At 42.7% G+C, this 25,819-nt stretch overlaps 1 protein-coding gene across 2 annotated transcripts in view; it reads left to right on the top strand.

The window, feature by feature from the left end:
• CD151 (CD151 molecule (Raph blood group)) overlaps positions 1-25,819 on the top strand; it is a 160,019-nt gene that overhangs the window by 87,766 nt on the left and 46,434 nt on the right. For both annotated transcript variants that reach the window (XM_078682794.1, XM_078682795.1), the window contains exons 3-5: positions 4,982-5,084; positions 8,618-8,809; positions 23,918-23,992. In XM_078682794.1, the coding sequence (XP_078538920.1) occupies positions 5,004-5,084; positions 8,618-8,809; positions 23,918-23,992 (348 nt within the window). In that variant the 5' untranslated portion in view covers positions 4,982-5,003. The remainder of the gene's footprint in view (positions 1-4,981; positions 5,085-8,617; positions 8,810-23,917; positions 23,993-25,819) is intronic.

The following is a 25,819-nucleotide window of genomic DNA, read 5'->3' as shown; positions in this document are numbered from 1 at the left end:
TGCAGAAGTGCTGACTTCTATAGACGTGGAGGGCAGAAATGGCATACATTGACAGAGCTCTTTGCGATTTTCACTGCAGAAGCAGGGCCGGCCTTCACTAGCCCTGCTGCAGGGCAGAGGTGAGGTACATTGGCCGAGCGCTGGGTGTGCTTCTCAGTACTTGAAGAGTTGCAGAATGAGGTACATTGGCAGTGCGCTGACTGTGGTTCTCAGTACTACAGCTGTGATGTCTTCTGCAGCCGTGCTGCAGATCGAGTAAGCAGTACATTGATAGAGCGTTCAGTGTGGTTGGGAGTGCTGGTAAGGAAGGGTCAGGGGTGAAGAGCATTTGATGAACACGGAGTGCGGGTCTCAATCACATAGCGGGGGTGTTGAGTATGCATGGGTCTCAGTACTGGAATAGCGGAAGTACAAAAGCTCAGAAAAGATGCGCATCGGAGGAGCGTTTTGTGTGTTTGTCGGTACTTCAATAAATTGCTCCGTGCCACCTCCTCTACCCAGATCTTTCAAGCTGTCCTCAAATCTCTTCTTTTCCAAAGACACTTTCAGAACTAATACTTTCATTCTCAGGCCCCTTGAGGAAGTTCGCTCGTCATTGTATATTTGTATTTATTCCTGTACATTCCTCACCCCTGCGTGCTGTGTTGGATTTTGTGTTAGTGTACCCTTCATTTTAAGTCTCCCGTTTATCCTTGTAATGTTCTATTATGTAACACTTTTCTCTTGTAATGGAACTGGCTCTACTGTACAGCGCTCTAACACCTTCGGGTAATGTCCGCGCTTTATAAAAATGCACTAAATAAAATATCGGGGGTGCAGGAGGACGGGTGGGAGTGCTGTGGCAGTGCCGTGTGATGCGGCCCAGTGCCGGAGCAGCAGCGTTGCTGCACGCAGGGCCAGGGGTGAAGAGGTACCTGTAACACTTCACTCTGACTCCTCCCTCCCTGGCTACCCTGAGCTTGTATTCACTGAGTGTATTCACATGGCGATGGATGGATGGAATCATTGATTTTGGCACAGACAGCAGAGGTGACGCATTTTGTGCCATAAAGTTAACCAATCTGAGTTGTAGCTACAAAGGTCGCCAGTTAAGCTGCTAACGCTCTATTGTCTCGGCGGAAGGGCACCGAGAGCGTGGGAGGTTAGCACCGCTGCAGTGAAGATCAGTTTGTGTTATGTGGTGTTGGTTTTGTTTTGGGCTTCTTTTGATAACGTAAGCATGTTTCAGGCTTATTTTCAAGGGACATAGTGCTTGTTTCATATGGCAGAACTAGCAGTCCTGCCCCTGCGATCAAGCCTGAGTCATGTACGCTGCCATGTCAATCAGCATCACCACAAAACTCTACAGGGGCGCTTGCACCATCCACCATGACTGAATGGAGGGGGTACCTCCCGCTTGTGGGGCTGCAATGTTTGAAACATTTTTGCTAAGGTAACGCGCCATTTCAAATTGCCCTTAACGGAGTACCGCCATTTCAAATCGCCCTTCACAGAGAATACCGTTCATTGAAACCGCTGGTGTTCAGGATTAACCAACTCATGTGAAAGGGGACTGGTGCTTTGAGTGTGTGGCATCACCCCTCCTGTTTATATAAAGTTTAGGCCTTAATGGCTGCAGGGTGGTCCGTGGGGTGTGCGCCCAGTGCCCCACACACGGCTCCCTCAGCGTCCCCTTTGGGACAAACCACTCCTTAACACTACACTGTACTCAACCTCAGGCACCTCACTCAATGCCGCTTTACACCAATACCTTTTAGCCATATTGAATAGCAACCACACTAGTTTACAGCCTTGCTAAACATATTGGTAAAGCCATAGACGAGACCTATTGACTATGCCAATGCTTGTTAAGTTCTGTCATAGGTTTTAGTCGGGAGTGGGGTGTATTTTGTGTGTAATAGCAGAAAGAACCTTTTTTAAAGGTAAGGACTTCAACAGACATTTCTGTAGGGGGAGGGGGGCAGCATGTGGATTTTTCAGAAGTCTTGACGTTTCTTCTGCTATGATGGCAACTTTATTGTTAAATTACAGGGCACTGAATATAAAAAATAAATCCATAAACATTCTACCACTCATTTCCTCGCACACCACTTTGAGGAGAATATTTTCTCAATGCTTCCACCAAGAGTGTTTATGCTTTTGTCTTTACTCTACTTGTATGGAATTGTTCCAATGATGGGTACAACCTTAATTGTTTGTACTGTTCTAGTTATTTTTTTCAAACTGTCAATTTCTCAATTGCTTGTTGACTTTACATATAGTTATTATTATTAGTATTATTATTTAGCAATGTCAAATACGATTGAATGTGCATAATCATATTTTACTCTTAAATTAAAAAACGTCACACGAGGAGTTCACAAAAAATCGGCCAATTCTCATGAACTGTTTGATGTATGTACATTAAGAACATTATGTGTGATATTTGCACATTGATTGCATATTGGTTGACAAACAGGAATCTTGGATCCTCTCGATTTGTAATTTTAGCCACTATGACATTTATGTCCACGTTCTTCCATACAGTCAATTCATCATTTCTTGGGACATGATTGTGATGATGACACTCGTTCTTCGCCAAGTAGTTAACATATCTGTGTTAAATTCTGTTTTTTTGTATGCGTTGTCAATAGGAGTACTAGAGGTTGAGTATCTTCTGTGTAATTATAAGATGGCAAGCCAAAGGACCCAACGAGAGAAAGTAAAGCCTGTAGTTACGCAGTAAAAGGGAGTTGAAAGCTGTAATCTCCCTATAATATAAAATAAACTACAGACATGCTCATTCAGAAAGGTGTGACACCAGCTTCAACCGCCTGCTGACTAGCTAATCAGTGCGTCACAATATCATGATTCACTGTCAAAGGTCGCTGGCATATGTATTACCATCAGAGTAATTACATTAATTCTGTCCGATTTTAAGTGATTTAAAATGGCTAATACCTTGAATTTAATGACATAATTCAATGTAAAGCCTATGGCTTGGTGATGATTTAAGTTATTAGGTGCAAGAAAAGATTCCAGTTGTCACATTGCAGTAATTTCCAGGGAGTTTTCCACAAATGGGATGTAAGAGATTATGCAAACATGTTGCCACACTGTGCAGGTCGCTTGATAATTTCTTCTTGTAAAGGAGATATGAGGGGGTTATGAAGCTCGTTTGGACTGATTGGCCATATTTAGAATGCAACTGGCGGCAGATATCAATTTTGCTTGTTGAAAAATGTTAATAACCGACTTGTCTGTGTAAGAGGCAACGAATTTGATGGTATCCACAATCTAAGCGACGCTTTTTCCAACTATTGGTTCAAAAGCAAGCAAAGGCTTTATCATTCCTACATTTTGTTCTGAGTTCTTTCTGGCAAACTGTTGCACTCTATTGTCGGGAAGAGGCCTCGTTATTAGAGTTTTATAAATTGTATTTTTCTTTTGCTCATCACCAGTTCGTCTGAGGGCATAGTAAAAGGATGGAAAGCACCTATTGTAAATTCTTTACAAACTCCTAAATTGGTTTTTTTGTGGGCCTTGCATCTATGGGATACACCAGGCAATCGTCTGCTTTCTGTTAGTTTTATGGCTACGTTTTTTATCTGTCAAATTGAAGACTTGTTTCTCTATTAACATTGTGGTGAATGATTGTTTACTTCAGCTTTTTAGGTTTCGCATGAGAAAGTGCACGTGCAATGGTTTCTGACCATCTATTGCTTCAAAATTAAACAAAAAAACCTCATGTATGGGACTCTCAGCTCTCCCATTACTTACCATTGGTTGGAATAATTGACAATCCTATTTTCTTCCTTTTCATTGGTGAGCGCATGTCTGCTTAAGTTTGCTTCACTGTTTTTTTTTTCTTCAATGGGACATAGAGCAAGTATTGTTGGTTTCTTTGTGGGTGTTCTTCCGTGCTGCATGTGCTCAGATTATCAAATTATTATTTTTTATTTTTTTATTTTGCTTGCAAGACAACTTGAAACTTGAGGTGAACCTATTTTCAAGAATTCTACTATTTCTCAATGGACCACTAGAGTGAGCTTAGACTTTGAGTTCGAATACAAGAGGGTCCGATCTGATGACCTCATTTACAAAGCAAGTTTACAGTCACTAAGGTCATAGAGGAGGCTTTTCAACCACAAAATGGCATTTTTAAATCTACAAAACCCAAATTGCGATTGGATAACAGATTACTGAATTGCAATTTGGTTTTGCCCGTAAATACCGAATCTGTATTTGGAATGGGCCTGTAAAGATCGTCCCCTGCAAATGCAAATGCTTAAGCTACGTATTAATGTTTTGTGACTGAAATCCGGTTGCAAAAAATTAATATTTTACTATTAAGTCAAAGAAGATGGTAACCATTCGCAAACAGGAAGGGGTCTGTTTGTGAATGTGGGTAAAAACATTATTCCAGGTGCAGGCAGTGGTCCTTGGGACTGCTGCATACTCCATAGAAAATGTTGCAGATTTCTTTTTTTTTTTAAACATATTCCATTTCCTTTGAGAACTGGATGCATTTTTTTTAAAATATTGCTTCATTTAAAAACAATTACAGACATGATGGGCTGCTGACCCTAGCAGGCCACCATGCCTCTGTGGCACTAGCCAATTGTAGTGGGTCGGGTCGTAATCTGCAACCTACATCATGCATATTAATGAGGAATTGTGAGCCACCGTGATTCAGTACTTTGTGAACCAATCTATAAATACATAGACTATACAAAATACCAATGCATTTGGTAGGAGTCTGTGCACAAATTGCGATCTCGTCTACCATGTCCATAATAATACATTCCAAATAAGAAATCTCAAATGGCAAATCAGTATTTGTCGCAATTTACGATTTCCTGTTGGTACTTGAGGTTCTCAAAACCTTTCCCTGTTACTTTGCTACACATTAGTCTGTAACCGGTGACTGGGAGGTGACGTGGTACAGTCAGGTGGACCAACTGCTCTTACTGACTAACTTGTCTTCTTCTTTTTATTTCAGACGTGCTCATTAATCCGGAATCATGGGGGAATACGGTGAAAAGGAGACCTGTGGTACCATCTGCCTAAAGTACCTACTCTTCACATTCAACTTTTTCTTCTGGGTAAGGTTCTTAATTACCTACACCTGACTTCCCTCCGTGTAACCATGTCTATGCCTCTTAGGCCACACCATTTTCCGTGTGCAATATTACTGTGACTAGATCTTCATTCATTCATTCATTCATTCACAAGAAATCGCTGTTACAGAAGGAGTTTGACTACCCACGCAGAACTTGGGCTGCTGCGAATTTTGGAATGTTTCTATACACCATTGACCCGAATCGGTGATCAATGTCATACAGGCTTTGTTTTAGCGTGTATGATCTGCATTTTAAACTTTGAGTTTTCTTGTTGATGCCTTCTCTGCAGTTCAAGGAACCACTTCAGTTTTTTTTAGGCTACCTCGCCTTATATTTGACTGTGAGCAAGTGACAGTACTGAAAGAACTAGCTGGTCAGTAATGTCTCAACCACTAGTCCCTGTATGCAACCACTTTGAAACATGTTGCGTTACAAAAAAGAGGTGATTTATTCCTTTGTCACGCGATAACTGTACATGTGTTGCATGCAATCTAATTTTCTTCTCTTCTCTCGACATACTTGTAAACAAAGTTGGTATATCCTAACCCACAAAAATGCAACCCATTTTATATCCACCCCAAAAAAAATTGTTATACCCGTTCACTCTTAAATTTGATTCAAGTACCTGAAATTCTGAAAAGAATTCTGGATTACATGCACTAGATTCCAAAGCGAGCTAGACGTTTTCCAATCGCCTAATTTATGAAACCCATTCAGTGTGGGAAAATCCCCAAGCCCGCCCCACCTGCGATACTTACTCCGTGGGGCCTGGTCTTGTCATTAGACTCTCCAAGCATTTTGCAAGCCTGACTGTCCAGAGGAGGGACAAAGTCGATACTGATATGCTAAAGAGGTAGGCTACATATAATGGAGATTCAAGAGCACAGGTGTGTAATCGTAGTGTGGCCTGCAGTATGTCCATTTACAGAGATCGTGCTGACTAGGTGATGTTTTTCATAGGACTAGCACCATTTAATTGCAAGTACATTTTTAGTGTCAGGTCTAGGAGCAGAGCAGATTAGCAGGCATTCTTTATAGTATAAAATCATAATGGATATGTACCATTATAATTTCTTGGTCAGTTCCTCTCCTTCCACTATCCTGGTGCAAGCAGCTGCACTTCAACTAGAATCAGGAAATAATAATTAAAAAAAAAAACCTTGATGATATGTAGCAACATTGGGGTGCCTGCCCAAACCATGCCCTGCTAGACCATGAAGTAACAATCGTGTGACCATTTTGTAGTAATCTCACTTAGTCCTGATCCAGGGATCTCGTAGCCCATGTTTAAAGATATGGGAGATGGTTAACAAGAAAATGCCAACCAGAACCCTCTTTGACGATATGGCCACTCTAGAGAATTTGCATACAGCTGATTTTCGAGTTAATTAAAAAAGCATATTTCTGAGAGTTTGAAACGTGTAAACTCCCATAGTGCATTTGCCAACAACCCAGATTTGAAGTGGCGTGTATGGCTTTGGTGCACTGAACCAAAACACTTGCACTGATAGGCGCACAGAGTTTTAACTGTCGAACATGCTAAATTATGAGACTGTTGACTTCGACTCCTAAGAAACTTAGAAAGGGACCACTCGAAGATGAACAAACTGTGGTCGAAAAGAGGCTTCCCCTTTCCCCAGTGCAATGCTTAAACACCGTGCATACAGAGTAAGCTGATTAAATACATCACACTGTTCCAGAGATTTCACGCATTCCACTTTCCCACTACCAGAGTTCGGAATTATTCTCATTCCAGCACTTCCTAGTATTATTGCAATTTAAACATTTCCAAACTAAATGTAGTACAACAGGATAGTTCGATGTCTGCTTAATTGAATCAGAATGGAGACAAATGGCCTTGCTTATACTTTGAAATCAAAGTGTTTTGATGCAATTAAAACACTGAGTTCTGCTCCCACTGGTAAAATATTAGTTTTCTGTACTAGTGGGTTTTCTACTTCATTTCAAAATTCTTCTGTGGTAGCTATCCCTGGTGTCGAGATACTGTCTGGAGAGACTAATCTCCCCTCAGATGGGACAGGTTGAGAACCCTGCTAATTCTGCCTAATATTTGAGTGCCAACCTCACGACCAGGCTTATCACAGACTGCAAACGATTTGACCACATCTCTCCCGCCCTCAAAACCCTCAAATGGCTCCCCATTGAAGGCAGATCCACTTATAAAACCGCCTGCATTACGCACAAAATCCTTCACCAAAACACACCGACATACCTTGCTATCAAATTGACCAAAGCAGGCTGCACGCGATCCCTGAGAAGCTCTAACACCCTCCTACTTATCCCCCCCCTTCAGAAAAAGAATTCCACTCAGTCACGCTCCTTTTCAGGCAATGCCCCACTTTTTTTGGAATGCCCTCCCAACAGACCTCCGTTGTAACCCGTCCCACCCCAGCTTCAAAAAAGAACTCTAACTTCTTCTCCTTAATAAATACGGGGGCTTCTAATACCTCCCGAGTGGCCTCACCCTCTCAGCATCCCTCCACCCAGATGCTCCGCCTACGGCTAGTGACCCCCCTCCTGCCCCCCCTCTCCTTCCCTTCCCCTTCAATCTGATCACCTTACCTCCCCTCCTTGCCTCTCCTTTACCTCCCGTTTCTTACTACACTTTATGACCTTCAGTTGTCTTTCACGTTTTTGTCCTTCCTGCTCCTAGGTGTACTATATCGAACCTTCCCACCAAATTGCGACCTCTATATTGTATATCTCATTGTGTTTATCAATTGTTTTTTACTCTTTCATCTAGTTAAACCTTTATCCTATGTGGACTGCTCATTTATGAATAAACTTTCTGTAATTATACACACTGTACCTGTATTTAAACACCTTTCTGTTACAATTGTAAAGCGCTCTGATACCTCTGGGTCCAGCCAGCGCTATATAAAACCTCTAAAATAAAATATAAAAATAAATAAATAAACTGGTGCCAGGGTCGGGACTAGATACACAGTGGGTGTCTTCTTGCAGCTCATCGTTGTGGGTCATCTATCTTACTAAGCTGTGCCAGCACCCAAGATAAAAAGATGAGGTAGGGACATGTGAAAAGTAGGACTTATACACCGGCTTGACTGCAGTAGACCAAAGATACACATCATAATGTAAAAGAAAAACTTTCCCCTCTCCAAAGCTTACCTAGGAAGACTGGATATTCATCCAAGACGGTATGCATAGATTAGGAGATATGCAAATCATTTACATGGCTTAGTCTACATAATGGGAGACTTCAACAAAAGAATTGTGAACAGTAGTAGTTTTCAGATTTATGAAGTAAAATCAACTCGCTCTTGACGCATTGAGGGACTGGAAGTGAAGTTTTGAGCTATTCTTCTCGACATTTAGTGTGTACACAACTCTGGTGGTAGCCTAGCGAAGCATAATGGTGTACCACTTTGTTACAGTTGGGAAAGGACGATGGTCTGCGATCAGTAGACCTCCTCCTATAATCTATTTCTACTTTCTGAGCTCGTTATCTTAGCCCTGTGATGTTTATTTTCCAGCTGGCTGGTGGTGCTGTCATGGCCGTGGGCATCTGGACACTCGTGGAAAAGAGCGACTATATCAGCCTGCTGTCGTCCAGCACCTATGCAGCCACCGCATACATCCTTGTCATTGCTGGGGTCATAGTAATGATTACGGGTATCCTGGGCTGCTGCGCTACCTTCAAGGAGAGGAGGAACCTTCTGAGAACGGTGAGTGGCCCTTTCGCACCACAACTCATGGATTAGGCGATGGTTTGTCTGGTTCAGAACGTTGGCTATTGTTGTATAGTGTAGTTAAATTGTGAGCCCATAAATGAAGTACCAACACATCTCTGTTTTTTATGCTATGTCCACTCTACCTCCCTTGCTTTCTTTTCCTTCCACTCTTATTCTTTTTTTTTATCTGCTTACTTTTCCCCCTCTCTTGTGCGGAACCTCCCGTCACTTGACAACTGTTTTAAGGAAGTGTGTATGAAATTTCAGAAATCTGGGTTTAAGTAAAGTGAAATACACCTTTATTAATATGTGTTTGAAGGGGTGTTCTTACCTGACCCTCCCACTTATTAATTCACTGAACATGTCATTTCCTCCTGTTTCGTGCCGCATTTCCTCCCTGTACGTGTTTCTGTCCTTTATTTTCCATAGTTATCCAGGTAGGAGTGTTTTTAAAAAGAAATGGTACCACCACAAAACTTCACAAGCAAGGCAAATTAATGTTGCAGTTGATGCAGTAATTCTATTATTTAAGCACCTTATAATATTAAAAGTGGCCTGAAAAATCTCCATCCATAAAATGGGGGTGGTATCCACTCCAGGCGAGAGGAGGTGAATCTTCTAAGTCAGCCCAGCAGCTCTCTTCTAAATCAACCCAATAAAAACGTTAATTGGGCTGAGCATATGCTGCAGTCGTCTTTATATTATGCTGGCCAGTCCTCAACTTTCAGAACTGTAAAGCATCGCTGCGAAGATAGAAATCTGCTTTGTGAAAGGATTTAAAGTAAAAACTAATTATGAAACTGCGTTTTTTCTGTTACATTGGTTTGCAGTACTTAATGGGACATGCAGCCATGGTTAGGGGTGCACATTTGTATCTAGCAAGTAATGTCTGTTTTTTTTAAATTTATTTTTTAAGAGCATTTCGGATGTTGGTAAGGTAATTGATGCACAAACTGCTGTTTGGAAATCCACAGTGTTCTCGTGTCTGTAAAGCCAGAATTAGTTTCACAATCACAGCTTAAACACGCAATTCCTTTTCACCCTTTGTAAACAAGCAGCATATTTTGGGGAGTAGTTGTTCAGACTCCCTAGACCCTCCTGTTCAGACAAAAGCCCAGAGTGGTAGGTAGAATCTGTCTGCTGCAGTTTTTCACGTTTTCCCCTCGTTTTACCATGAGGTCTGTAACCCACACAACCTACTTGTTAAAACGGATAGTGCATGCAAGCAGAACTTTAGGCTCTATGTGGCTGGGCATCCAACGCGCCCCACGTTTTCTCCTTAAAGTTTTAATCAACGTCACCTTGTTATGAAGAGGCTTCTAGGATGTTGGTTGTGTATCAGATATCAGAGGAATATAATGTTTTTTTGTGTCCTAGGTCCAAGGCCTACTGGCGACCCTGTGTAAAGTCCACTGGGCTTTCCATTAAAAAAAACTTTCTTTCCACCGGAGTTAGTAAAATTTTACTATAATGAATGCCTGAGATCCCGTTTTGTGGATACAAACCACTAAAGGCCATCCTGTCAACCTGAACCCTTTCCAGACATATCCACTGCCATTTTATCCGTGCCCATGTATTGTTTCATAGTGCAAAACTCTGGAATACATAACCCAGTTTAGGAAGTGTCTTCCCCAGGAATCCGCCTTTGAAAGTAGTTTTATGTAGTTGAGATTGGACCCTGAAATTCGAACTGTGTTCTGTTTTGTATTGAGGGCTGAACCAGTGGCCGGCTCACCAACACTATGTATACACTGCACCCCTCCACCTGTACTTCAGATCACTTTGGTGTGCTACTAGTATCCCTTCCAGGTTGAGATACACTGGGTAACATTATTTTCCGGATCCTACAGTGCACCATGTAGAAAGTAAGGGACGCATTTTAGTTGTGCAGAACAGCTGGAATTGCACATTCAATGCCGAAAAATGCTGGCCATATCGGGTTTAAATTTACACTACTTACTGAGGCACCAAAGTTTTGCCTCTAAGCACTGTGGCATTGTTTGACTTGATGTGACGCACAGCTGGGCTCCGGTCAGAGTGGAGTGGGTGTCGGGCTGCCACTGGCAGGGTTGTATCACATTATCCTGGGCTCTGGCAGCCTTTGTTTGAGTTGTTCTCCTTCCGTTTAATGTGTTGGGAGCTGTGCCGGGCATTCTGGTGCGTCAGCCTGCTGTCTGAGCCACCCTAATGTAACTATTTGAAGGAAGGGGACTTGCAATCTGGGCAAGGAGCTGGAGCCATGCGTGGATCCAGATCATGGCTCCAGCTCCACAAACCAGACATGTTCCAGTTCACACCAGCTTTATTCCATTTCACAGGTGTGAGTGAATATTTTGTGTGTTAGTAATGCAAGCTTAATTTTAACATGGTCCAACCCCACCAAAAGCCGTTTTGATAAGGCCCTAAAATAACCGCAGAGACGGTTCAGGCCGCCTAGTCTGTTGAGGCCCTAAACTACTCCTTTACAGGTCTCTCTGTTTGTTGGAGCTCTTTGCCACATTCTGATCTTCATATATTCAACTTCTTTTGCTGAAAATTCTTTCAGGTTGGTGTCCAATTTCAACTGATTCAAGAACTTGCAGGCCCATTTTGTCTGCTCACTGCCAGCTGACACAAACCCAGCATGATTTCAGAAATTTATATTTCCTCCACTGTTTCGCTGACTTCCTCTGCCTAGCAAAGGCCCATGCTACTCGATTCTGTAGCCGGCTATTTGATACCCTATTGCCTTTTCTAATAAATAAAGGAAAACATTATTTTTAGGTCTCCCCTGCCACCCTGCCACACAGCTTTTAGCAGTGTGTAAGTAAAAGGCTGTTGTGGACCATGCCAAAAACTTAAAGTATGCTTAGAGCCTACTTATTGGTCACCATTGGTTGACTTTATTGGCACTCATTTGCTAGCTTCCTCTTCAATGGCTTGCCTTCTTATGTTTATCCCTTTTCACCATCCTATTGACTGGCTGATTTGCATCCTTTCACTGCTCCTATTTTTGGGAACTACTTTTTTTCTTTTTATTTGCGCACTCCAAGAACATGCATGTGTTCTTTCTTGCCACTCTGCTTTGTTGTGTGCTTGTTTTGATTTGCATTCCCTCTCCTTTCCACTGGGTGTGTTGCTCCCCCTCCCATTTTCTTTGTTGCTCTACACTCCTCCCCTCTATTTTAACCTCTCTACAAAAGTCCCGGCCAGCGTCTTGCTTTTTCCCAGAGATTTTCTCCTACTGCTACAGTAATCCCTTCTAACCTGTTGCTTTTACAACCCCTGGCCTTTTGCAGTACGCAGAAAGCTCTACACATTAGCAGTTGCTGCGCTACATCACTTCAGTATACAATCAACCGCTGTGTGATGGAACCAAGTGAATACCACTTCAGTCACTGCTTGTCATTAACAAGGTCTGTAATAACACTTCTAGATTGGTGAAGAGTTCTCCTTAACTCAACACCACCCCTCTTCTGACAAATGCCAGAAGAAGCCTGCGTGCTGCAGAACAAAGCATGAGGTGTATATATATTCTCACACAGAATTAGCGCAACAACGTGCTGTGAAGTTTGCATTGCCGTTTGAGAGACCTGTAACTTAGCCGCTAAACTATAGCAATGTTAGGAAGTTGCTCTACAGGGTACACAACGTCCTTTAGAGAGGGCGGGAAGTCCGCAGGGAATGGCAGACTAAACAACAACTAATTGCAAAGCCACATGGCATTGCCAGTGCTGTTTTCTGAAGCTGTGCACCATCCGTCAGAAGATAAAACAAAACAAAAGCATGCTGTTGCACGTCTTTTTATAGACTCCTGCATGCATCACCATGCAACGGAAGAGGAGTGGGGGTAAGTTACGGGAATGGGGTGGGGTGAGGCGGTGAAATGTGGGGTGGGTGGAACTGGCAGGTTTACCCCACGAAGTTACCCCAAAACTCCACAAGATTCTCCGCAGTGGAGTTTTACCTCTGCGCGTGCTGGTATTTAGCACTGGAAGCTTGACCTGCGCTGTAAAATCAGCGCGAACTGCACCACGCGATGTGCCAGCGGGCGGTGCTTCTTTCTGGTGCTCAAGTAGATTTTCTGCTCGAGCGACCACTTTTTGAACATGAGTGGTAGCGACCTGCAGTGACCGCTCGTGCTGAGCAATCTCGCCAGAAGGCAGTCTAGCACTTGATTTTCTCACTCTCAAATATTCCGTTGGCAGATAACGCGCAAGAAACTTTGCCTTGCTGCAGTTGGCAGTTGTTCCGAAACTCTGCGCTCCAAGCGGAGCAGGTAAACTGAAGGAGTGTAGTTTACCGCCCACCCCTAGGGAAAAGCAGCACACGAGGAAGAGCAATATAGAGCTTTGAGGCAGGGGAGGCGGGCATGGCGAGTCAGATGTTATCAGGTCAAGCTATTTATAGGGACTGCTAGCCTCATCTGGCGAGAGACTCCTGCTGACAAAGCTGCGCTAATGGAGTTGTGGTTGAGCAGGGGAAAGGCAAAGAGTAAGACTGAAACTAGTGTGTGGAAGCAATTCAGTATGCCTTGCAGGCAGCAATGGCCAGTGGTGAGGAGTCCTTTTGCTGTTTTGTCAAGGAATCCTGGTGTCCTAAGGTACTACCACTTCACGTATTGTGGGTGGATGACCATTTTCCTCTGAACTCTTCTAGCTGTTGTTTATGACCTCGAGGCCCCTCTCTCTTTTCAGATGTCCTGTCCCATGTTAAGGGGTCTTTGCCACTGTCACCTCTCCAGGACAAAGGGCAGGTCTCCGTGTAGCAAAGCAGACATAGAGTCTCGTTAATTTTACTGGCTCCTTGCTATCTCCTCCATGGGTGTCTTTCAGAGGAAATGAAAATGAAACATCCACTCAATCACCGGTTGCAGGGTGAGGAGCAGCTATTCCTGCGGGTGTGTGTGGAGAAACTATATGTATAGGCCACTGATTACACAGTGAGACACTTGTTGGAGAGTAGGATCTGCTTCCTATGGTTACCCCCACTTTTTGCTGTGTTTCACTGGTTTATCGACTTTAGTCTGGCGGTGGCCCTGCTAATCAGGACCACAGTTTAGCTGTTCCCTCTCTAAATTGGTTACCTGTACCTTGGGTACACTCCAGATTGGTTACTGTTTTCTATTTTTGAATATGTGTTTCAAGGGTTACATTACAGTGAAAGGAGGTCTGTCACTCTATCACAAGGATGGTGTCATCAGTGATGTCATGAGTGATGTCACTGAGCATGTCATGAGTGATGTAATATGTGACGTCATCAGCAGTGCATTGCACGCGCAAGTTATAGTGAGTCCAACTAACTATAACGTGGGAATTTCAATGGTTTTATGCGAGTAAAATTTCCAGCTAACTATAACTGGTGTGAAACCTATGGTTTTTTCAGTGAATTTAATAGGTTTTTTAAATGCCAATTCCTAACTATAACTGGTGTGAAACCTATGGTTTTTTCAGTGAATTTCATAGGTTTTGTAAATGCTAATTCCTAACTATATATAGGGCCTCAAACCTATGTTTTTTTCAGTGAATTTCAAAAGTTTTTTAATAGCCAATCTCTATAGGTATGAATTATAATATTTTTTATAATGAATTTTATATTGTATATTTATGTAATACTATTGTTTTTATATATATTTTTCCCTTTTTTTTTTTGCCCTGGTGCGCATACCGGTGAGCGCGCCGGTAAGCGCAGTGGCGGCGCGCCCCGGTGCGCGTACCGGTGAGCGTCCCGTTTGCCGCGAACGACCGCCACCGAGTTTTTTAAATTCCCAGGAGGCCAGAAGAAAGTCAATGCGGTAAAAGTGACATGTCTGATCTGTGGCTGTGAACTTTCCAGGGGGAACCCTACAAAAACATATTCTTTTGGTAATTACACCATGATTCGCCACATGCAACGCAGGCATCCTAACAACTATTCCGCGGCGGAGGTGAGAGAACTGGCCAGAAACCTTCCCCAATCTTCTTCCAGAACCTCAACAAGCAAAGAACCCACTCCATCGGGTCCAGAGGCAAGGGAGATGGTCCCAAACATTCAAACTAAGTTTGGACGTTATAAAATTGTTTGTATCTATTGTGGGACTACAATTACGTATGGCGAAAAAAGTATAAACCTTATCAACTGTGCAGGAGATAACCATATCTGCAGAAAAAAACCTTAATTTTTTCCTGCTCCAGTTGAGCCGTTTACAATTCCCTGTTTTTTGTTTGTCCCCATAAAAAATACAAAAAAATATAAAATTGTTCATAAAGCCAAAAAAAGTAAAAAATGTTCAAAAAAAAATGTAAAACAACAAAAAGAATTAAAAAAAACAGTTCTTTTTAGAACTACCTCCAATTTATAAAAAAAATGCCTCATTTTTTGAAAACTCTGTCATTCTTTTTTCCCCATGGTATGCTCCCCGGTACGCTCCCCGGTGCGCGTACCGGGCGCTCCCCCCGCGTAAATCGAGAAAAAAAAAAAATTGCCCCGCGGGGCCCTTTTATGGCCCCCACATCAAACCCAGGGGGGTATACCCTGCCCCCTTTTGGCCATTTCCCCCTTTGTTTTTGCCACCTCTTGTGTCTCAATCCTACCGAGACACAAGATGGCGGCCGCTCCGGACTGTTTGGAATGTTGACAGACACCCGAGAGCCAATCAGCTTTCCGCTCGCGAACTCGCGTAGCGCGCTGGTACGCGCCCCGGTGTGCGTACCGGGGCGCGCTTATAGATATATATATATTTTTTTTAACATAAATTACTCAAAATCCACTGGAGCACATATCTTGAGACATAGCAAAGGCACATCGGGCTACCAGTCTCTACAATTTTGCCAAGTTTGGTGGAAATCCATTCAGCCGTTCGGGCTAAAAGTGAGTCCAACCGCCCTATGGAAATTAACATGGGGAAAACACGTTTTGGGACCCCCTTTTATCTCGGCCCCCGCTTGACGAATCCCCTCCCCAAACTTTCAGGAAAGGAGCGGAGCGGAGCGGGCCATCTAATTTGAGAAATTCGCGAAAATTCGTCCACCGGCACCATTATTATTCTCAATAGAATGTTGCGGATTTCCTATGGCAACTAGGTCCTAACTATAACTACCTACTGGCGACCGCCAGTAGGTTATATATATGTGTGTGTGTATATATATGTATGTATATATATATATGTATGTGTATATATATATGTTCCATTACTGTCCTTATCCCCTTCATGCCCTGATCTTAACAATAGCTAATCAGTGCTCCACATTGTATACATGCTCCGTTGCCTGCCAGTGACGAATCGAAGGACATTGAATCTTGCTTTTGTCGTTCGGGTGTTCCAGTGAGAGAGACTGCGTGGTGTAAAGAGATCAGTGGGCATGTACGTGCACACGTTTATGTCTGTATATTTGCCTTCAGAAGGTTGCTGGCAAATACCCTTCTGCTCCGGTATCTGCCTATATCCTTTTAGAAATTTCATTTGCAGCTTTCTGAAAATAGTAGGAAAGCTCAAAAAATTCCATAGTCTTCCAGAAAAGAATCAGTAGCCTGCTTACTGTGTCCGTAGGGTTGCTGTATATTGGTGGATGGAAAAAGTACCATTCTCCGATGAATCCACGAGTATGAGACTATGAGTCTCCATCATTTGATGGCGTTTTCTAAACCACCTATTCTAGTGCATTCGATATTGAAGCTGGTTGACGAGGGATTAGCAGTATGAGGTTGGGGGCATGTTTTAACACTCTTTTGGTTATTGAGCTCCCACAATAATGCTGAGATTTGGTGGGCGATCGTCATGGGAGGAATTAGCAATTCATTTATGGTGACAGTCTGTCACTGCACCTATCTGGCACTGTCAAGCCGAAGTCTCTACACACTACACATGCAACTTTTTGTGCATCCAGGCCTCCCTGCAAGATTACCAGCACTGCTGAGGACATTGGAAGGATGAGAGGTTACTGAGCAGGTGTGCTTTCTTTGGGCAAGGGTCTTTGACACCCTTGCCTAGAAGGTTGGTCCTGCATATCTAGTTTCTTTCTTTTTTGAATGAACAACAATCAAAATTACGGCAACCCATTTGAGGCTATTAATTCACTCCGTTTGCTAATGTTGTGACCTACTAAAGGACTGATTTGGGATCTATGCATTTGAGACCATAGAGATTGCATTTTCTCTCTTTATGCTTCTCTACCACATGACGACCCTACAGCCAACAGATTCTTCAAGATTCTTCATAAGCAGAACAGCTGCACCACACCTAAAGTACTTTCAACATAACTCCTTGCACCATCATGCACACAAAACTGCTCCAAACATCCAGCAGTTTAAGCATTTCCCACCTCAGCAACACAACCAGATAAGTACTGTGCTTGGCAAAAGGCCCTTGATTTTAGGGTGGTACCTAGGGGTGAAAGTGATCACAATGCGTTGATCTTAGACTTTCTATCCCCAGGTATTCCCAAGGATAGTAGCAGTGAAGAGTGCGACCCAGGCAACAGGGCTCTTCTATCAAACAACAGGCGTAGGGTTAGATGAGACAAATTGGTTACCCATCCGGAACTAGTGGCAGAGCTGTACGCCCGGGAAATTCTGGTTTTGGAGGCAACTTGTGCCCTAAATCTGCAATACCCCCTGCATGAAGTACATGCTAAGTTAGGAGAGTTGAATAAGAACCTAGTTAATAGTTTAGCTGAGATTCTTAAGAGGGAAAAGAGCCGGGAACAAACCGACTTGGTATAATAAGGCTTGTAGAATGGTCAAAACTGAACTCCTTGAGGCTCTCAAACAAAATTAATAACAAGGCACTGATGAAGCAAAGGAGGGTAGCATATCGCCAGCTAATCCACCATGCCAAGGTCGAGTGGGGTAATGAGAACTGGGCAAACCTAACAGCGGCTCTGTCAACAAGAGATGCTCGGAAGTTCTGGCTGACTGTGAACATGGGGTCGGCTGACCCTGTATCGGCTGTAGCCCCTAACATCTCTGCGGAAGTGTGGGAAGAACATTTTCACACTCTGTACCAGGGGGAAAATCTCATTGAGGACCTGGCACTAGATGGGTTAGCTCTTCGCTCTAATTCAGAAATGCCCGAGCCTGAATTTACAGAGGGAGAAGTGAGGGCTGCTATATCTAAACTCCCGCTTGGTAAAGCCCCTGGGCTGGATAGGGTGCCTGGCGATCTTTTTAAGCATGAACCCAGGGTCTGGGCCCCCTACCTAGCGGTAATTTTCAATGCCATTCTGGGAGGCATGGCGGTCCCTAGTACTTGGCTGGGAGCAGAGATAGTCCCTATCTTCAAGAAGGGCTCTCCTCTGCTCCCAGCCAACTACAGGCCGATCAGCCTTATTGATGTCTCGCAAAAGCTATTCTCGAGGCTGATCCTAGACCGCCTCTTAGATTGGATGGAGGAATTTGACATCTTAAGCCCATATCAAGCGGGCTTTAGAAAGAAGGTATCCACTACGGCGCAGATCTTTCGTTTAACCCTGCTATATTGGAAAACTGTTGGGATCAAGGGCGGCTCACTCTACACCGTCTTTGTGGACCTTCGTGCGGCTTTCGACTTAGTCCCACGTCGGAAGCTGTGGCCGCTCAGGCTAGACCTGGGCCTTAGACCCATCAATGAAGAATTGGGCCTCAAACCTCTAACGTTCTGGAGGAGACTCTGGGTTACCCCTGAGTTAATGACCTTTAGGCAAGAGCTGTCGGATGTTCTAAGACTCCCGAACGCTCGGAAACTACCATGGCTAAAATATATAAGAGAGGAATTTGAGAGACTAGGTCTTGCGTCTATGTGGTCTGACCCGGACCATGCTTGCACTAATATATCGCGCAAGCATCTGGCCAATTTGTACCTTGAAACCAACTTAACTGCCTGTCTAGTGAACGCCAAAATTGGTACTCTGTCCGCCACGTTTTTAATGATTAAAGACTGTTATAAATTTGAGTCTGTTTTCGATGATGTTAGTCCAGTTGTTGCCAGGAAGCTGTTTTTTCAATGGAGACATGGTTCTCTGCCAATTAGAGATTTTACTAGTAAGTGGTGTCCATCGTCACTCAAAAACTGCCCTGGATGCACTTCGGAGCTTGAAAATTAATTACACGTCATATTTTTTTGCCCTTGCTATCCAAAAGTCAGAAAGAAGTGGATTATTCCACTGTGCAAAAATCTGGGGATCATGTATTGTCTGCATGCATATAGAATATTTAAAACGGATCTTTCACCTCTGTTTTCGCTCTAACAAAATTTTTAGCAGCCATGTGGGCAATTAGAAGGAAACATGTGAACTCTGTTTGAAATAGGGTCCTGCAATTAGAACGAAACATGTGAACTCTGTTTGAAATAGGGTCCTGCAGAAATAAGTGCACTGATGCTAGGGGGCTTGTTCTCCGATTTTAGTTTGGCAGGGGTTTTTAGCTGACTATGCGCTCATTTATCTATATTGTCATTTTTTTACGCTGTGATGAAATAACTTCCTGGTTATGTGATATTTGATGACTTAGATTTTAGATTATATTTTTACAGTGTATTTGGATGTAATGTATGAATTCCTTTTTTAAATTGTTCAATCAAATGTATTTCTTTTATGGCAACATTGTCGAAATAAAGATGGAAATGAAAAAAGAAAAAAGATAAGTTTAAACTCACACATTGCACCACGACAACATTACTCATTAGACACAACTGCAGGTATCCTTATGCATACAACACTGCTCCCATCTATTTAGTTGCTGTGTTAACATGTACTGTGGCTTATGTCTCTATCCATATTTTAAGGCCACCATGTAACTGGCCAAATAACTCACAACTACTCCTCTATCCCAGCCGATTATCCCACCTATGCGGGCATAGCCTGCCTCCTGTCCTTTTTAGCTGGGGACCCCCTGTTGCTTGTTGGGAAATATCAGGTTATCACCCTCTAACATTATTGACTAAGATAGGCTCCAGTCCACATTTTACAGTATATCCTGATTTAATATTTGTATATAACCTATTTTTAAACACTTTCAGTTGCTGCAGATAAGGGAATGAGGGTCAAGGAGATAAAGTGATTTGGAGAGCGAATCTTCAAACCAAATATTTAAACTGCATTCTTCTGGCATTTCTTGTACATTTACCCACGTGTCCATACCGATTCACTTTTCCGATTTTCGTATAATTGCCTAGTGAAGGCAGATGTTGTCCACCAGGATAGCCAGTACGCAGCAGGGCGAGTATGTTTCACAATTTCTATTTGCACATATGTTTTGTCAGGAAGCTATGAAGTGTATTCAAGTGGATAACTAGCAAACCCTTAAAGATAAGATTGCATGTTGTGTTGAGAAGCCATTCAAGATTATGCATATGAAGGTACTGTTTGAAGTTGAAGGAATCGTTTTCGGTCGCCTTTTCAGGTGGCTTTCAAGGGGTAAGTATCTATTTTCTGAACTGCAGAAGTGTTGTGGTATGCATGACCTGAATTGAGATGTTATTTTTGATGGTGATTAGGGAGCTTGAAGGAGCTTGTCTCCTTGTATTTTTGGTTGCATATCTTGAATACAAATCGACTAATCTCGTTCTTCTAGTTGCGTTGACTCGTGAGTTATTCTGCGTTTTGACCCTGTAACCTCGTCCTTCCTGCCATTTGTGATGTAGCAGTTATTTAAGATGAATCGGACCTCCCTGTGTAGGCCCTGGAGTTCTACCCATGTGGGAGAGATGTTATCACAAGTCTTTAACACCTTAAAAAGATGATATTGTTTAAGATGCTCTTCAGTTGGGACTTCGTAGAGTTGAGGTGCCGGCCAGTGTCCTTCTCAGAGAGGGCCAATGCTTGGACAATACTTCCAAAGTCCTATGCCGCAAAGTACAGCTTTATTATTTGTAGAAGAGTGTGCTGATACCGCGTTGTATTGCTTTCTGGGCAAGGCAGGTTTTAAAGGAAAAGCCCTTTTTGAAATTAATCTGGGTGATGTGTTGCCTGTAGAGAGTTGGGAATGAATCTGTCCAGATCCATGTATGAGAGACATCTTGGATTAGTGCTTGTATTGTGCTGTTGGATTAGTGCTTGTATTGTGCTGTTGTCTGTGAAAATGAATTCGATTTTAGTCTGTTTCAGCTTGAGTTAGGTGCTGAGAAACAGGCTTTTGTCTATTGGAAAGGTAGGAGAAAAAACTCTAGTGCCGTACGAATCCTATGCGTGTTATAAGCCGGGTGTCGGAGCGTGATGAGAGACCAGGTTGAATAAGCAATCAAGTGGGACTGAAAGCCAGTGGTCAACCCTTTCTTTGATATGAGGTGTTTCATTTACAACTTGGATGATTGAAGTCTCTTAGCTGGAGGATGATCCAAATGAGGACTGGTTCTCCAATGAGAGGTGGGTGCTTCAATTTGGACTAGTAGGCAGGTGTTGTCGGCTTTCTCAGTCCGCTTCCTGAGGAATGTCAGATGTGTGATACGTCAGCTGATGAGATCGCTTTGCTTGAAACTGTTAGGATTATTCATGTAGTAGTGTGTGAGGAAAGATGCCTTGTGTAAGAAAAGTATGAACTTAGTTGAAGAAAGCTGCAGTGCTTTCCCATAGAAGTGCTTATGTTGAATGGCAAGATGTCACCTTTTATAGGTGGTGGCCTGAATGATGTGGCAAAGGTGTCCGCGTAGGATCACCAGGCCCATCAAGGACAGATGCACAGTATTGTTGTGGAGGTAGGAGGTAGAGATAGGAGTTGCTTCTATGATTGTTTTAAACCGGAGCATCCCCACTCTTTACTACATATCTGGGTGAGAAAGGTGATCGAGAGCAAAAAATGATATCCTCTGGCCATGCTCTGATAGATTTACTATGGCAGTCATCAAAAACATATGCAATACAAATGTGATTTTATTTAATTTTAAAATGTTTAAACTGGAGCATGCATCCTCTTGTATAACCACTAACATGCTAAAATTGCCTTTCATCTGTATGCCAATGACTGATTTGTATTTGAAAGTCACGTCTCTGAAGGACAGAGCAGATCTAGTAAAAAAACATGGGGTATATAATATCATGAATGGCACTTCACCATCTTTAACTGTACTCCCTACAGATTGAATTCCTTAAACTCTTTCCATCCCACATTAACATCCCAGTCTAAGCCTCACTTGCTGTCTCAAAATTGCTCGACTACAGGTTTGTTGGGGTGCACCATTCTAATTCATTGAGCTTTATCTGAGATGCAAATCTAAGCCTACACTCACGCATAAACATTCTAACTAAAGTAGCACATTAGTAAATCCAATTCCTCAGGAAAATAGGCCTCTGGTCCTTGCTGATCACTCTAAGCCCATAGTGCAATCTTTCATTCTTAGGCTTGACTATGGATCCTCCCTACTGTCTGGCATACCCAAAATCTACGTGGATCTTCTAAAAGCAGCCCTTAATCCTAAAGCTCTCGAACAGCAATTCAAGGGTACGGTTTGGCATTAAAGGAGATTGTACACCCCCATTCAGAATAGAAAAGGGGGTCCGTCAGCGGTATGTGCTCGCACCTTTTTTATTCAATCTTTATATAAACAATTTGGGTAACACTTTGGCTAGTTCGTGTGCTGACATGCCACAAGTAAAACAGCGACCAGTTCCGGTTTACTTTACGCAGACGATGCCGTCCTCATGGCTCGCACTCATATAGCTCTGCAACGTCTAATTGACGAATTTACCATGTTTATGTAAAATCTAGGGCTCCGAATTAGCACAAACAAGACATTTGTTATGAAATTGGGTGGGGGAGGATCGAAATGTCGGAATATATATATCTAGGAAATGAAATGTTACCCCAAACGCAAACCTTTTCCTATTTGGGTATTTTATTTGATAGTTAAGGTACATGGAAAAGTACAATTGAATCCAGAAGATTACAATTTTAAAGATCTATTGCAGCACTACACAATTTTGCTAGAAAACTGGGAAACATACTACTTAAAGAAATGTTATCTATTTACTATGCTAAGTGTAGAACTATTGCAATGTATGGCTCGGCCATTTGGGGTCATGCAAATTTTGAATCATTACAGGCGGTGGAAAATGCGTTTTTTTAAAACCTTTTGGCACTTCCCTCGAGTTGCTCAAGTTTTGCATTTCACTCGGAGCTGGGGACTAATTACCTAATAGATCTGGTAAGGACTCAACCACTCTTGCTATGGCGCAAAATATGAACCTCCGAACATATGGACTTGAATCGTGCCATAGTCAAGGACCGCTATGACTCTGAAATGGCCCTAAAGATCCCCTGGCTACAGTTTATTAAGAATTCCTTGACAGATATGGGCCGTTTGGAATTCTGTGAGCATCCAGAATCCTTGTTAAACATCTTGAGGAAAGGATTAAAAACAGAGTCTCCAAACCATCTGCCGGAACTGCGATTATGCGTGGAACTGGGTAAACCAACTGTGAAATACAACCAAATGGTCTTGACTACCTTCTCCATGCAACCATACCTTTTTAATGTTCTCAGTGCCCAACATCGATTTGTTTTAACTCGTTTTAGATTTAATATTTTCCACCGCTTGATAAGTTTTCCAAATCCCAATGACTGGTTAAAAGTTTTATCACGTTGCCAATGTGATAATGTATCAAACCAATCAACTATGCACATTTCTCTTTTTTTGTAAATTTTACAAGGATCTGAGAAGTTCTTTTATCATACCTTTATTGAAATCACTACATTTTAAACAATGCAGGCCGGCTTTTCTATACTTGCAACTGCTTCCAAGCCTGTGCACGAGTGTGGTACTTTCAAGATTTCTTAGGGCGACTCAAGTAAGAAGGAAAGCTATAGTAGCAATGTGTTGATTCATGATTCCTGGCTGCAATGTGAACTGCACTTTTTAACTTTTTATTTTTTTTATTTTATTTTAGACCAGTGAATTTTATATGTACATATGTTTTAAGTAATTTTAAACATATGTATTCTTTTATGATTCACTTTGTCTGAATCGAATAAAGATATTTTGAGATTTTAGCAGCCCTTAATCCTGAAGCTCTACTAGTATCAGGCTCCCAAAGATACACCTGTGTTGGACCTCAATGCTGAGATATTTGCTGCAAAGTCCGTGAATTGCATTCTTTAAAAAACATAAAACCTTAATAGTAAGCATAAATATTCATTTCAAGTGGTGACCGGCCGCATGTCTTTCTTGTTTTACAGTACTTCATTTTGCTGCTGTGTATATTCTTGCTGGAGATCCTGGCAGGAATCCTAGCCTACATCTACTACCAGCAGGTAAATTCCAGCAAGAGGCGGGGAGGAGAGGCTATTGTATGTGGTTTTATGCTTCTGAGTTTGTTTGTGAGTACGTTAGCTGTTGTCCATGTTTGTGCCTCCATATGTCAACTTGTGTGAGATGTTACATTCTTCGCCAAGACCACTAAACCTAAGAGTAACCTTAATGTCTTGTTGACCTAACCCAAGGTGGGGGCAACGTTATTTTTTTTTATTCAGCCTAGCCACTTACAGAACTCCTTTAAAGCCACCAATTCGACTTACTCACGTTCCTTGATAACATGTAGCCATGCACAATGCTTCTATTGTAAAGGAAGAAGATTATAGAAAAAAGTACAATTTTAAAAAAGTGCTAAAATAATGCAGATGTTTCCAGATTGTAAACTGAAATAATAAGAAATTAGGTGTACGCAATGGCATGTTTGGGAGATACAGTAATATTTTGAGGGCATGCAGAAAACGTGGGAACAGGCTATCAGGATTACAGAAGCAAAATTTGGCTCCAGAAATCTTTATTGTAAATGTTATAGCTCTTCCGCACGCAAGCCTGGGTAAGGTAATTATATGTTCTGAAGGTAGAACACTCCTGTCCAAGCTCACTTGGTGCGAAATCAATAAATAATTCACAAGGGCTAATTGCAAAGAAAGGTTCAATTCATCTGTAAATTCAAATACACTTCCAATCAGTGTCAGGCCAAATTCTCATAGGCTGGCACTGTCACTAAAGCCTTGCACCTAATTTGAATATTACCTCTGTAATGATACCACCACTTGGGTACTCGTGATTCTTTTGAGCTGGTTGCTACATTGTTACAGACCATGGAGACACTTGGGGCCAGATGTAGGTCACCAAATACCGGTCGGTAACGGCCGATTTCGGCCGTTACCGACCGGTATTTGGTGATTGAGCTGTAGGGGGCCTATATTTTACAGAATCGGTAAATTTATGGATTCGGTAAATGTACTGATTCTGTAAAATACCGAATCGGTATATTTACCGAATGTGTCAATCCATATGTAGGTGGCACTGGAAACAGTGCCACAGTCCCCTAAGAATTCGTTATTTACCATGTAATACTATTGCATGGTAAATAACGAATTTCTGTGTACATGCACATCTGTGCATGTACACCTGTGCCATATGGCACATGTTCGAGGCATGTGGGCTGCTAAATTCATATCTTAGCATTAGATCGCCGCCTAGTGTTGGGTCCGGATGATCGCACATTGTTGTCCTGGAAGAGACTTCGAAGTATCCTGAGATAGGTGGCTCCTCCCCTGGACTACAGTGCGCATGGGCATCGGCTCCATCCGCAGATTGTTTTTTTCCGCCATTGGGTTCGGATGCGGTCTCGACGTCTCTCTGTCGGAACCGAGAAAAACTAACTTTTTACGGCCAAAAGGCCTTGTATTCTTTGCGTCTGTATTGTTTGCGCACGGTCTCGAGTTCTTCCGTCTCTTGGAGTCGGAATCAGCGGAGTACTTCACTCTTCGGACATCGAGGCCTTCTCATCGCGACACTACCGCAACTTTCCAGCATGGAGCGGAGTCCGTTTAAGTTCTGTCCGCTCTGTGGGTCCAAATACCCACATATAGACGTGCACCCGGTCTGTAACAAATGCCTTTCACCAGACCATAACGAAGACAACTGCATGGCCTGCGCAAGGTTCAGGTCAAAGAAGACACTCAAGCTTCGGCGCGCGGTGCGCCTTGAGGCCAGACAAGCGGCCCCGAATCCAGAAAACCTCTTCGGCGACCAAGAAGAGGAGGACCAGAGCCATCATCTTCAAATCTCCCCGCCCGAGACGGAGGTCGAGGCAGATCCGG

This window comes from Lissotriton helveticus, chromosome 3_1 (assembly GCF_964261635.1).
Source record: "Lissotriton helveticus chromosome 3_1, aLisHel1.1, whole genome shotgun sequence".
NCBI lineage: Eukaryota > Metazoa > Chordata > Amphibia > Caudata > Salamandridae > Lissotriton > Lissotriton helveticus.
Note: the sequence above shows the minus strand (reverse complement) of the source record. Positions and strands in the feature narration are given on the sequence as shown.